The 13,748-nt window shown below is 41.2% G+C and overlaps 2 protein-coding genes across 4 annotated transcripts in view; one reads left to right on the top strand and one right to left on the bottom strand.

Moving 5' to 3' along the window:
- Window positions 1-707, bottom strand: part of stip1 (stress-induced phosphoprotein 1) — a 36,901-nt gene extending 36,194 nt beyond the window's left edge. Inside the window, exon 1 of the mRNA XM_069894032.1 lies at window positions 462-707. Coding sequence (XP_069750133.1) covers window positions 462-596 — 135 coding nt within the window. The 5' untranslated portion in view covers window positions 597-707. The remainder of the gene's footprint in view (window positions 1-461) is intronic.
- Window positions 708-13,250: 12,543 nt separating this feature from the next.
- The window catches only part of LOC138740839 (ADP-ribose glycohydrolase MACROD1-like), a 1,018,717-nt gene continuing 1,018,219 nt past the window's right edge, over window positions 13,251-13,748 (top strand). For all 3 annotated transcript variants that reach the window (XM_069894037.1, XM_069894038.1, XM_069894036.1), the window contains exon 1: window positions 13,251-13,645. In XM_069894037.1, the coding sequence (XP_069750138.1) occupies window positions 13,387-13,645 (259 nt within the window). In that variant the 5' untranslated portion in view covers window positions 13,251-13,386. The remainder of the gene's footprint in view (window positions 13,646-13,748) is intronic.

Here is a 13,748-nt window from a genome sequence, read left to right as displayed (position 1 = left end):
CAGCCAATCAGTATGACAGCCAGGGTTGTTAGTGTCCCCATACCAGACGGTGACACAGCTGGTTATCACACTCTCTACCGCACATCTGTAGAGGTTTTCCAGAACTTCCAATGTTGCGCCAAACCTCCAGGGAAGGAAAGGCACCAAAGTGCTTTCCTCATGGTGGTTGGGTCCAGGAAAAGAGCCTCCCAAGGGTGCCAATTTGGTCACTCCCTGCACCTGTGATGCCTCAGCAATGGCCGGACCATACACTTTCCTGAAGTCAACAGTCAGCTCCTTGGTTTTGGTGAGACTGAGAGAGAGGCTGATGCTGCTGCACCATATGCCCAAGTTTTCAGACCCCTCTTCTATGCTGAAGTCTTCCTTACGATATAAAGCATGTCCCTCCCCTCCCTCAACTTAACCCAGTTTAACTACTACTGGCACATGTTCAACTCCAATTTCTGACTGAATCAACTCACCTTCTCCACATCCATCTTCTCACCCATGCACCTTGTCGAACTTACTAGAACACTCCTCGGAAATCCCGCCTCCGCCCACTCATTGGCCTCGTCCATCGACGCCCGCCCTTCCCATTGGTCAGCGCGGCGGTCCATCAGCGCCGGCGAATCCGATGGAATCGCGAGGCCGCTGGTTGGCCGCTGGGTCGTCAATCCGAACGGCGACCTCCAACGAGGCGGCGCGGAGCGCCGGAGACGATGCAGTTCCGTCCTGGGCCCGTGACGCCGAAGGAGGGGGGGGTGGGGCGGGTACGATTGCGACCAATCAGCGGCGCCTGGCCCCGCTTCCTGATGCTGTGATTTGAGGCCATTCGTGGAGGGGGCACTGTTCGTGAATTGGCTGGGCGAGCCGTCAGTCAAATAGGATGCTATTGCAATTTGCCATCTGACCACAGAAGTTTGTGATTCAAGTCAAAAATGATATTGACGAGCAAATGCATGCATTTGCATTCAATTCCATCGGACATATTCATGCATCATACAAGGCAAATTTAAACCGACTTTTACAGTGATTATTTGTCATTCTGGAACTGATTTATTGTGTTATGTGCCAGACAGCAGCAATCGAAATGAGCTCAGTGTTATATTTAAATAATATTTTAAATAACAATAATATAACACCTTATCTAATTTATCTAAACTTTTTTTTTAAATTTTGTATTTTTCACATCATAAATCACATTAGCCATGATATACACTTTTTCCTTTTCACACATATACAGTGACATTTTCTCCCCCCACCTCCCTCCTCCCAACCCACCCCCCACCACCCCCCCCCTCCCATCCATTTAAGGTATACAATCTAGGTTGCATTAAACCAGTCAGACAATGTTGTCATTCAACAAAAATACACCAGAAATTCTACTGAGTCCATTCTTTTCTTTCCTTCTCCTTCCATCAACTTAGGTAATGATTGTCCCCGGTAGGTTTTCGCTATTGTATTTAATGTAAGGCTCCCATATTTGTTCAAATATTTTGATATTATCTCTTAAACTATATGTAATTTTTTCTAATGGAATACATTTATTCATTTCTATATACCATTGTTGTATTTTCAGATTATCTTCCAATTTCCAGGTTGACATAATACATTTTTTTGATACGGCTAGAGCTATCTTAACAAATCTTTTTTGTGCATCCTCCAAATCAATTCCAAATTCTTTGTTTTTTATGTTACTTAGGAGAAAGATCTCTGGATTCTTTGGTATATTGTTTTCTGTTATTTTATTTAATATCTGATTGAGATCTTCCCAAAATTTTTCTACTTTCTCACATGTCCAGATTGCATGAATTGTTGTTCCCATTTCTTTTTTACATCGAAAACATCTATCAGATACTGTTGGGTCCCATTTATTTAACTTTTGAGGTGTAATGTATAGTCTGTGTAACCAGTTATATTATATCATACGTAGCCTCGTATTTATTGTATTTCTCATCGTTCCAGAACATAATTTCTCCCATGTTTCCTTTTTTATCTTTATATTTAAATCTTGTTCCCATTTTTGTTTAGTTTTACCATTTGTTTCCTCATTTTCCTTTTCTTGCAGTTTAATATACATATTTGTTATAAATCTTTTGATTAACATTGTATCTGTAATCACATATTCAAGGTTACTTCCCTTTGGCAAACTCAAACTGCTTCCTAATTTATCCTTCAAGTAGGATCTCAATTGGTAATATGCTAGTGCTGTATCTCCAGTTATATTGTACTTATCTCTCATTTGTTCAAAGGATAAGAATCTACTTCCTGAAAAACAATTTTCTATTCTTTTAATCCCTTTTTTTTCCCATTCTCTAAAGGAAATGTTATCTATTGTAAAAGGGAGTAACTTATTTTGCGTCAATATTAGTTCTGGTAATTGATAGTTTGTTTTATTTCTTTCTACATGAATCTTCTTCCAAATATTGAGGAGATGATGTAATACTGGAGAAGTTCTATGTTGTACCAATTTTTCATCCCATTTATATAATATGTGTTCAGGTATCTTTTCCCCTATTTTATCTAATTCTAATCTCGTCCAGTCTGGTTTTTCCCTTGTTTGATAAAAATCTGATAGGTATCTTAATTGTGCGGCTCTATAATAATTTTTAAAGTTTGGCAATTGTAAGCCTCCTTGTTTATACCATTCTGTTAATTTATCTAGTGCTATCCTCGGTTTCCCCCCTCTCCATAAAAATTTCCTTATTATTTTCTTTAACTCTTTGAAGAATTTTTCTGTCAGTTGTATTGGTAATGCCTGAAATAAGTATAATATCCTTGGAAAAATGTTCATTTTAATACAGTTTATCCTTCCTATTAGTGTTAGTGGTAAATCTTTCCAATCCTCTAAATCGTCCTGTAATTTTTTCATTAGTGGATAATAATTGAGTTTATATAGTTGGCTGAGATTTTTGTTTATTTGTACACCTAGGTATCTTATTGCCTGCATTTGCCATCTAAATGGAGATTCCTTCTTAAATTTTGAGAAGTCCGCATTATTCATAGGCATTGCTTCACTTTTATTTACGTTTATCTTGTAACCCGACTCTTCTCCATATTCTTTCAATTTCTTATATAATTCTTTTATTGATAGTTCTGGTTCTGTTAAGTACACTATAATATCATCCGCAAATAGACTGATTTTATATTCCTTGTCTTTTATTTTTATTCCTTTTATATTATTGTCTATTCTTATCTATTCTGCTAGTGGTTCTATAGCTAATGCAAACAATAAAGGTGATAGTGGGCATCCCTGCCGCGTTGGCCTGCTTAAGTTAAATTGCTTTGATACATGTCCATTTACTGTCACTTTCGCTAATGGTCCCTTATATAATGCTTTAATCCAATTAATATACTTCTCCGGTAAACTGAATTTTTGCAATACTTTGAACAAATAATTCCATTCTACTCTGTCAAAGGCCTTCTCTGCGTCTAAAGCAACTGCTACTGCAGGTGCTTTATTTCCTTCTACTGCATGAATTAAGTTAATAAATTTACAATATTGTCTGTTGTGCGTCTTTTTTTGATAAATCCAGTTTGGTCTAAATTTACCATTTTCGGTACATGCTCTGCTAATCTGTTTGCTAATAGTTTAGCTATTATCTTATAATCTGTGTTTAGTAAAGATATTGGTCTATATGACGCTGGTGAGAGTGGATTTTTCCCTTGCTTTAGTATTACTGTAATTATTGCTGTTTTACATGAATCTGGTAAGCTTTGTGTTTCATCAATCTGGTTGATTACATCCAGGAGGGGCGGAATTAATAAGTCTTTAAATGTTTTGTAGAATTCTATTGGGAGTCCATCCTCTCCTGGTGACTTATTATTTGATAATTTTTTTATTATCTCTTGTATTTCTACTATTCCAAATGGTTCTGTTAATTTATTTTGTTCCTCTATTTGTAGTTTTGGTAGTTCAATTTTAGTTAGAAATTCATCTATTTTCCCTTCTTTCCCTTCGTTTTCAGTTCGGTATAATTGTTCATAGAATTCTCTAAAGTTTTCCTTAATTTCTTTTGGATTATATGTAATTTGTTTGTCTTTTTTCCTTGATGCCAATACCATTTTCTTAGCTTGTTCTGTCTTAAGCTGCCATGCTAGGATTTTGTGCGTTTTTTCACCCAGTTCATAAATTTCTGTTTTGTCTTCATTATATTCTTCTCTACCTTATATGTTTGTAGTGTTTCATATTTTATTTTTTTATCCGCCAATTCTCTTCTTTTAGTTGTATCTTCCTTCATTGCTAATTCTTTTTCTATATTTACTTTTTCCCTTTCCAACTGCTCTGTTTCCTGATTATAGTCCTTCTTCATCTTGGTTACATAACTTATTATTTGCCCTCTAATGAATGCTTTCATTGCATCCCATAGTATAAACTTATCTTCCACTGATTCCGTATTTATTTCAAAATACATTTTTATTTGTTTTTCAATAAATTCTCTAAAATCCTGCCTTTTAAGTAACATGGGGTTTAATCTCCATCTATACATTCTTGGAGGGATGTCCTCTAGCTTTACTGTCAATATTAAGGGTGAATGGTCCGATAGTATTCTAGCTTTATATTCTGTTTTTCTTACTCTATCTTGCATACTACCTGATAACAAAAATAGGTCTATTCTTGAGTATGTTTTATGTCTAGCCGAGTAATATGAATATTCCTTTTCTTTTGGGTGTTGTTTCCTCCATATATCCAAAAGTTGCATTTCTTCCATTGATTTAATTATAAATTTGGTTACTTTGTTCTTTCTGTTAATTTTTTTCCCAGTTTTATCCATATTTAAATCCAAATTCAGGTTGAAATCCCCTCCTATTAGTATGTTCCCTTGCGTATTTGCTACCTTCAAAAAGATATCTTGCATAAACTTTTGATCTTCTTCGTTAGGTGAATATACATTGAGTAGATTCCAAAACTCCGAATATATCTGACATTTTATCATTACATATCTCCCTGCTGGATCTATTATTTCCTCTTCTATTTTAAATGGCACATTTTTACTAATTAATATAGCCACTCCTCTTGCTTTTGAATTATACGATGCTGCTGTTACATGTCCTACCCAATCTCTCTTTAATTTCTTGTGCTCCAATTCAGTTAAGTGTGTTTCTTGCACAAATGCTATATCAATTTTTTCTTTTTTCAGTAAATTTAGCAGTTTCTTCCTTTTAATTTGGTTATGTATTCCATTAATATTCAAAGTCATATAGTTCAACGTAGCCATTTTATACTTTGTTTATCTTCCCTTTCCGTTTTTCCATCATTACCTTTCCTCCTTTTCCATTTCTGTTTTCTTATTTTAAACCCTTTATAAGACAACATTCCTAAAACATCAAACATTTTCCTTATTCTCCTATTTAAAACTTCTTTAGCCCCAATCTCCCCTTCCCCTCCTGTGTTGTCCTTTATCTCTTGTCGGACAACAACATCTCCCCTCTCCATTTGGGTTTGCGAATTCACTCGCAAGCGTCAGCTGATTTTGCAGTGACCGCAACTCCCCCCCACCCAGCCCCCCAGAAAAGATTTCACTTTTCATATGTAACAAAGGTCACTCTTTTAGTTCCCTCCTTATTCCCTCTATTCCATTTCCTTCCCTTATTAATTCTTGTCTATACTATCTATATTTTCCTCTAAATACAGATACATTCACGTATGCACATTATACATATACACACTTATACTTCTTTACCCACATACATATAAATCGTGGTCATTTTTACTCTTATTACACGTCTTCATCCCTTAGTCTATTTTGTAATTGTTCTGCAAATTTTCGTGCTTCTTCTGGATCCGAGAATAGTCTGTTTTGTTGTCCTGGAATAAATATTTTCAATACAGCTGGATGCTTTAGTATAAATTTATACCCTTTCTTCCATAAAATCGCCTTTGCTGTATTGAACTCCTTTCTCTTCTTTATGAGTTCAAAACTTATATCTGGATAAATGAAGATTTTTTGTCCTTTGTACTCCAGTGGCTTGTTGCCCTCTCTTACTTTTTCCATCGTCTTCTCCAGTACCTTTTCTCTTGTAGTATATCTTAGGAATTTTACTAAAATAGATCTTGGTTTTTGTTGTGGTTGTGGTTTAAAGGTCAATGCTCTATGTGCCCTTTCTATTTCCATTTCTTGCTGTAGTTCTGGACATCCTAGGATCCTAGGGATCCAATCTTTTATAAACTCTCTCATATTCTTGCCTTCTTCATCTTCCTTAAGGCCCACTATCTTTATGTTATTTCTTCTGTTATAATTTTCCATTATATCTATTTTCTGAGCTAACAGTTCTTGTGTTTCTTTAACTTTTTAATTAGATTCCTCTAATTTCTTTTTTAAGTCCTCCACCTCCATTTCTACTGCTGCTTCTCATTCCTGCACCTTGTCCATTCTTTTTCCCATTTCTGATAAGGTCATATCTATTTTATTCATTTTCTCTTCTGTATTGTTTATTCTTCTTCTTAAATCATCAAATTCCTGCGCTTGCCATTCTTTTAATGACTCCATGTATTCTTTAATAAGAGAAAGTAAATCCTTTATCTTGCCTTTCCCTTCTTCTTCTATCTCACTGTACTCTTCCTCTTCCTCTTCTTCTTCTTCTTCCTCTGGGTTGGCCACCTGCTGCTTCTTTGTTGCCCTTTTCTTCTTTCTTGTTTCCATTGTCTTCTGTGTTCTCCTCTTGCTGCAGGTGCTCTGCAGCTGTCGTTGCCGGCTGTGGAGATCGACTCCCCAGCTGGTCACCCCTCCCGTCGGTGTGTTTTTTTTCATGCGCGGTTGCGCACTTTTACTCGGCTCAGCGAGCCATTTTTGTAGTCCGGTTTCTACTGACCTGAGGGAGCGGGTTTCTCTCTCCACCGCGGGCCTCTTCGAGCAGGAAAGGCCTTTTCCTTCATCTTCTGTTGTCTTCTCTTCCTCTCTTCTTACCATTGGTTTCGACTTTTCTTTTTTCGTCGCCATCTTCTTTGCACCTTTATACTCACTTTTCTTTAACTTTTATTTCTGTGCCTTTGTGTTTTCCTTTGTTTTTTCCGACTTTTCCTGAGAGGGCTGGAGTTCACCGTCCGGCCACTACTCCATCATGTGACTCCCCTCTAATTTATCTAAACTTAACCCTCAACTATGCATGAATATACTTATGTGTGTGAATGCCTTTACCACTGCAACTCAGGCCTAATTCTGCAAAAGGCAGTTCAGAAAGTCCACTGTTGACACACGGTGGTTTTCAAACTGCCCCAAAACTTACATTCCACTTATGCAATGCCCATGCCATCGGTGTTCTGTGATCAGTAAGGGATGGCTTTAAGGTGGGGTGCGAGTGGAAAGAAAAAGTTTGAAACCCACTGTTTTAGCCATCCCTCATTGACTCATCATGTGCACGGTTTCAGAACGCCAAAGGAAATGGGCCAATGACAAATTTTTCTCAAGCAAAATATTTCAGTAACCATTGGGTCCAGAGCAGTGGTTCTCAACCTTCTACCTTCCCTTTCCACTTACATACCACCTTAAGCAATCCCTTACTAATCACAGAGCATTTATGGCATTGGGATTGCTTAAGGTGGAACCTGAGTTTGGGGGAAAGTTTGAGAAAAAACACTGGTATAGATGCAAAGAAGTTCACGAAGTAGATGGGAGAGACTGGGGTGACAGACTTTAACTCATAAAATCCTTGTTGAGATGCTTCTAAAGAAATATCCTTTTCCTTTAGCCACGGTGGGGTTCAACAATGCCCTTCAGAAGTGACTTTTTCTTTTCCACGATGGGATTTAACAAGTTCCCTCTGGCTACGGTGTGTGTGTGTGTGTGTGTGTGTGTGTGTGTGTGTGTGTGTGTGTGTGTGTGTGTGTGTGTGTGTGTGTGTGTGTGTGTGTGTGTGTGTGTGTGTGTGTTTGTGTGAAATATATATGTAAAAACCTGTCCTGCATATGTATTGTTTGTCTGTGTGATAGTAGAGATCTATCACCGATGTACATAGTGTATATAGTTACTGTATCTAGACTGTGCTTACAGCGATTGGCTGAGAGCTAAGCCACACCTATTGTCTGGGCCTTAAAGGGTTGTGTCCCTAGCCAGGTCGGATCATTCCGGACTGGTCGTCCACCTGTGAAGAGCTCCGGTCTTTTGCTAATAAAAGCCTTGGTTTGGATCAACAAGTCTTTGGTTCTTTCGACGAGCTCTACAGTCTGTACATGTGTTAGGTCTGGTTGTGTGTCTGCGTGTTTTACAGAGGACTGGAGAAAGCTGCTTTGATGGGTTGTACTTGTGCAATCAGATGACAATAAACTTGACTTTAGTCTGCACATTATTACAGACAATTTCTCTTTTCTATCCATCTCTCACTTTCTGCAACTTTAAAGCAAAATTATTTTCTCATTTTACAGATCCTTAAACTGAAACATGAATTCTGTTCCCCCCCACCTCCAACACTGATGATGCCTGATTTGCTGACTACTTCTACCATTCTGTTCTTTTTTTGCACAAGAATGTGTACTTAGGCCCCAGTTTTCTCCCTTAACACCCATGACAGTTCAGCCAAATGCTATTTCAGATCCATCTTCAAATTTGCCAGTGACAACACAGTCGTAGGCTAGGAGGCAAATGACATGGCATATAGAATCAGAATTTATTGTCATGAACGTGTCATGAAATTCGTTGTTTTGCAGCAGCATCACAGGGCAAACATTTATATAAACCACCTTATAAAATAAATAAAAATAGCGCACAAAAAGTCAAAGTAAGGCAGTGTCTGTGGTTCATTGATCTGATGGCGGAAGGGAAGAAGCCGTCCTTGTGTCGCTGAGTGTTCGTCTTCAGGTTCCAGTACCTCTTTCCCGATGGTAGCAGAGTGACGAGGGCGTGGGCTAGTGGTGGGGGATCCTTGAGGATAGAGTCTGCTTTCTTAAGACACTGTCTCTTATAGATGTCCTTGATGGAGTGAAAACTGGTGCCTGTGATGTTGCTGGCTGAGTTTACAACCTCTGGAGCTTTTTTCTATCCTGAGAGTTGGCACCTCTGTACCAGACAGTGACACAACCAGCTATAATGCTTTCCATGGTACACCTGTAGAGGTTTTTGAGAGTCAGTGACATACTGAATCTCTTTAAACTCCTCACAAAGTGAGCCATCTTTGTAATTGCAAATTGGAAGACTCTTGGCATAGTGGCAAGTAAAACCTTTCTCAATGCCAATAAGGCGAAGGAATGATCATTGACTTCAGGAGATGGGGCAGGGACCACAGTTCTAGATTTTCAAGCAGGTGGAAATATTTTCATCAGCCTTGTCCACGCTAATCATTTTTTTTTATCAGGTCTCCCTTTTTAAATAAAAATAGTCTTTTTAGAATAAATAAAATATAGAATAACCACCGAATTGTTGATGTTGGTGATTAAAATGGAAAATAATAAACTGTTAAGGAGATATGGGCTGAATGGGACTAGCTTGGCTGGAATTAGGGTGGCCATTACAAAAGGAGTACCTGGTCATAGGTTACTATAGTAATTTGTGTGTGTGTGTGTGTGTGTGTGTGTGTGTGTGTGTGTGTGTGTGTGTGTGTGTGTGTGTGTGTGTGTGTGTGTGTGTGTGTGTGTGTGTGAATTTGTTGTTTTTGCAATACCGTTTGAATTTTATAAAAAATATAATTTTTTTGGACACACACTCATATATATATATATATATATATGTCATATCTTTGGCTTGGCTTCGTGGACGAAGATTTATGGAGGGGTAAAGCCACGTCAGCTGCAGGCTCGTTTGTGGCTGACAAGTCCAATGCGGGACAGGCAGACACGGTTGCAGCGGTTGCAAGGGAAAATTGGTTGGTTGGGGTTGGGTGTTGTGTTTTTCCTCCTTTGTCTTTTGACAGTGAGGTGGGCTCTGCGGTCTTCTTCAAAGGAGGTTGCTGCCCGCTGAACTGTGAGGCGCCAAGATGCACGGTTTGAGGCGATATCAGCCCACTGGCGGTGGTCAATGTGGCAGGCACCAAGAGATTTCTTTAGGCAGTCCTTGTACCTCTTCTTTGGTGCATCTCTGTCTCGGTGGCCAGTGGAGAGCTCGGCATATAACACAATCTTGGGAAGACGATGGTCCTCCATTCTGGAGATGTGACCTACCCAGCGCAGTTGGATCTTCAGCAGCGTGGATTCGATGCTGTCGGCCTCTGCCATCTCGAGTACTTCGATGTTAGGGATGAAGTCGCTCCAATGAATGTTGAGGATGGAGCGGAGACAACGCTGGTGGAAGCGTTCTAGGAGCCGTAGGTGATGCCTGTAAAGGACCCATGATTCGGAGCCGAACAGGAGTGTGGGTATGACAACGGCTCTGTATACGCTAATCTTTCATCGGTTGTTTTTCCAGACTCTTTTGTGTAGTCTTCCAAAGGCGCTATTTTCCTTGGCGAGTCTGTTGTCTATCTCGTTGTCGATCCTTGCATCCGATGAAATGGTGCAGCCGAGATAGGTAAACTAGTTGACCGTTTTGAGTTTTGTGTGCCCGATGGAGATGTGGGGGGGGCTGGTAGTCATGGTGAGGAGCTGGCTGATGGAGGACCTCAGTTTTCTTCAGGCTGACGTCCAGGCCAAACATTTTGGCAGTTTCCGCAAAACAGGACGCTGAAGAGCTGGCTCTGAATGGGCAACTAAAATGGCATCGTCTGCAAAGAGTAGTTCACGGACAAGTTGCTCTTGTGTCTTGGTGTGAGCTTGCATGCGCCTCAGATTGAAGAGACTGCCATCCGTGCAGCACCGGATGTAAACATTGTTGAGGTCTTTCATGGCTTGTTTCAGCATCATGCTGAAGAAGATTGAAAAGAGGGTTGGTGCGAGAATGCAGCCTTGCTTCACGCCATTGTTAATGGAGAAGGGTTCAGATAGCTCATTGCTGTATCTGACCCAACCTTGTTGGCTTTCGTGCAGTTGGATAACCATGTTGAGGAACTTTGGGGGGGCATCCGAGTCGCTCTAGTATTTGCCAAAGCCCTTTCCTACTCACGGTGTCGAAGACTTTGGTGAGGTCAACAAAGGTGATGTAGAGTCCTTTGTTTTGTTCTCTGCCCTTTTCTTGGAGCTGTCTGAGGGCAAAGGCCATGTCAGTAGTTCCACTGTTTGCGCGAAAGCCGCACTGTGATTCTGGGAGAACATTTTCGGCGACACTAGATATTATTCTATTTAGGAGAATCCTTGCGAAGATTTTGCTTGCAATGGAGAGCAGCGTGATTCCCCTGTAGTTTGAGCAGTCTGATTTCTCGCCTTTGTTTTTTACAGGGTGATGATGATGGCATCACGAAGGTCCTGAGGCAGCTTTCCTTGGTCCCAGAAGAGCTTGAAAAACTCATGCAGTTTGGCATGCAGAGTTTTGCCGCCAGCCTTCCAGACCTCTGGGGGGGGGATTCCATCCATACCTGCTGCTTTGCCACTTTTCAGTTGTTCAATTGCCTTATATGTCTCTTCCCGGGTGAGGACCTCATCCAGCTCTTGCCTTAAGGGCTTTTGAGGGAGCTGGAGCAGGGTGGATTCTTGGACTTAGCGGTTGGCACTGAAAAGAGATTGGAAGTGTTCTGACCATTGGTTGAGGATGGAGATCTTGTCGCTGAGGAGGACTTTGCCGTCTGAGCTGCGCAGTGGGCTTTGGACTTGGGGAGAGGGGCCGTACACAGCCTTTAGAGCCTCGTAAAAACCCCTGAAGTCGCCAATGTCCGCGCTGAGCTGGGTTCGTTTGGCGAGGCTAGTCCACCACTCATTTTGGATCTCCCGGAGTTTGCGCTGAAGATGGCTGCATGCGCGACGGAAGGCTCGTTTCTTCTCTGGCCAGGATGGCTTTGCAAGGTGAGCCTGGTGGGCAGCTCGCTTCTTTGCCAGCAGCTCCAGGATTTCCTGGTTGTTTTCGTCGAACCAGTCCTTGTTTTTCCTGGAGGAAATGTCATATATTATTATATATATATATGACCATGTCTTCCTTTTGGAATGGCACCCTTGTTGGAATGGACAAGTTGAGCAGAATGGCTTATTTCTGTTCTGCAAAACATCAGTAAAACTCAGAAGTCTTCAGACACCGTGATTGAAATAAAAATATAACGCTGGAGAAACTCAGCTAGTTAAAGTGTATTTTATACCTCAAAGTTAAAGATACAAATTCAAGGTTTCGAGCTCTTCATGAAGGTACCAACAAAAAAATCCCACTCCACAACTGTCTTTTTTCTGTGTGAAATCTCTTTTATTGTCATGAGCATGTGTCACAAAAGATCTGTATTTGCAGTTTGTTTACATTTATCATTTGTTTACATTTCTTTTTTCTTGAGTAAAGTTTACAGTCACCAGTAATCAGAAATTCTGCCTGGCCCTCAGAGAAAAAGAATCTCAGGGATGTATAGATGAAAGTAGAGTCTTCCTATGAAACCTTTCATAAACCAAAATGGAATGAAGAGAAGAAGCAATTACCATTAATTTATATGGGAAAAATGTTTGTGTTTCCAGACCCAAAGAAATATCAAATCATACCAAATAACACATAATACCTGAAAAAAACACTAACATATAGTAAAAACAGGAATGATATAAATACACAGCCTATATAAAGTAGAAATAATGTACAGTGTAGTTTCACTTCCAGAATGGGAAAGAGAGCACATCATGACAGCCCCACTGGCTACCCTGTGACAGCCCCTCTGACTGTGTGCTGACTGTCCCGCTGGCTGCCCTGTGACCGACCTGCTGGCCACCCTTTGACAGCTCCACAGGCTGCTCTGCGACAGCCCCATGGGCCGCTCGCTGACAGGCCCGTTAGCCGCCCTGTATCTGCCCTGCCAGCCTTGCACTGACGGCCCCAATAGCTGCGTGCTGACCGCCTTGCTGGCCACCCTGTGACCATCCCACTGGCTGCTTTTTGATAAAAGTGAAAATCATTTCTAAAAACCAGAGGTTACTTTGTAAAAGTGAATTTGTGTAATGCGAGTATCCATAATGTGGGGTACACTTGTCTATTTATTTATTTATAAATACAGCCCGGTAACAGGCTATTTTGGCCCATGAGTCCATGGTGCCCAATTTACACCCAATTATCGTATAACCCCGATACGTTTTGAACGTTGGGAGGAAACCGGGCAATAAATCTGAACTTTGATGAAGGGCTCGAGCCCGAAATGTTGGTTTTGTATCTTTATCTTTGAATATATAAAGTCCACTGTCTGACCAGCTGATTTTCTCCAGCTTTGTGTGCTTTTACTGTGAAACTGTTTGCCAAAACAGCCAATGAAAACTACAACTCCCAGAAGGCCGTGCGCCAGAGCCACGCCCCCTCTCCAATTGGCGAGGCGAGATCACATGGCCGGACGCACCACGAAACACCACCGCGTGCCGTTTAAATCCCGTCCTTGAGAAGCAAAACGCGGCTTTACGTGGGACGGAGGGGTGATTTCGCTCGGGCAGCGGCCTCCATGCCACTACCGACTGGGATGCGGCTGCCTCTCCTCCTCCTCCTCCTGTCGAGGGGGCGGCGGTGGCGGCGGCTGGCGGGCGCCTACAGCCGCCAACCGCCACCCGCGCGCTCTCTGTCGTGTGGTGGCGGCGGGACGGGCCCGCGCATGCGCCCCGGGCCGCCGAGCTCTGGCTGCTTCTCCGCCTCTTGGGCCCGCAACATGTCCTCCAAGGAGTTTGACCCAACTTTCCCCACCACCGACTGGAAAGTGGCCAAAAGTAAGTTTTGTGCTTTGCCCCCCCTCCCCCAATATCTAAACTCCCTCCTTCAGGAAGTGAAAACCAGAGCTATATAATCCAGTGATCATTGAAGGGTCCCATT

Source organism: Narcine bancroftii, chromosome 8 (assembly GCF_036971445.1).
Source record: "Narcine bancroftii isolate sNarBan1 chromosome 8, sNarBan1.hap1, whole genome shotgun sequence".
NCBI lineage: Eukaryota > Metazoa > Chordata > Chondrichthyes > Torpediniformes > Narcinidae > Narcine > Narcine bancroftii.
This window is presented reverse-complemented; position numbering and strand designations above follow the sequence as displayed.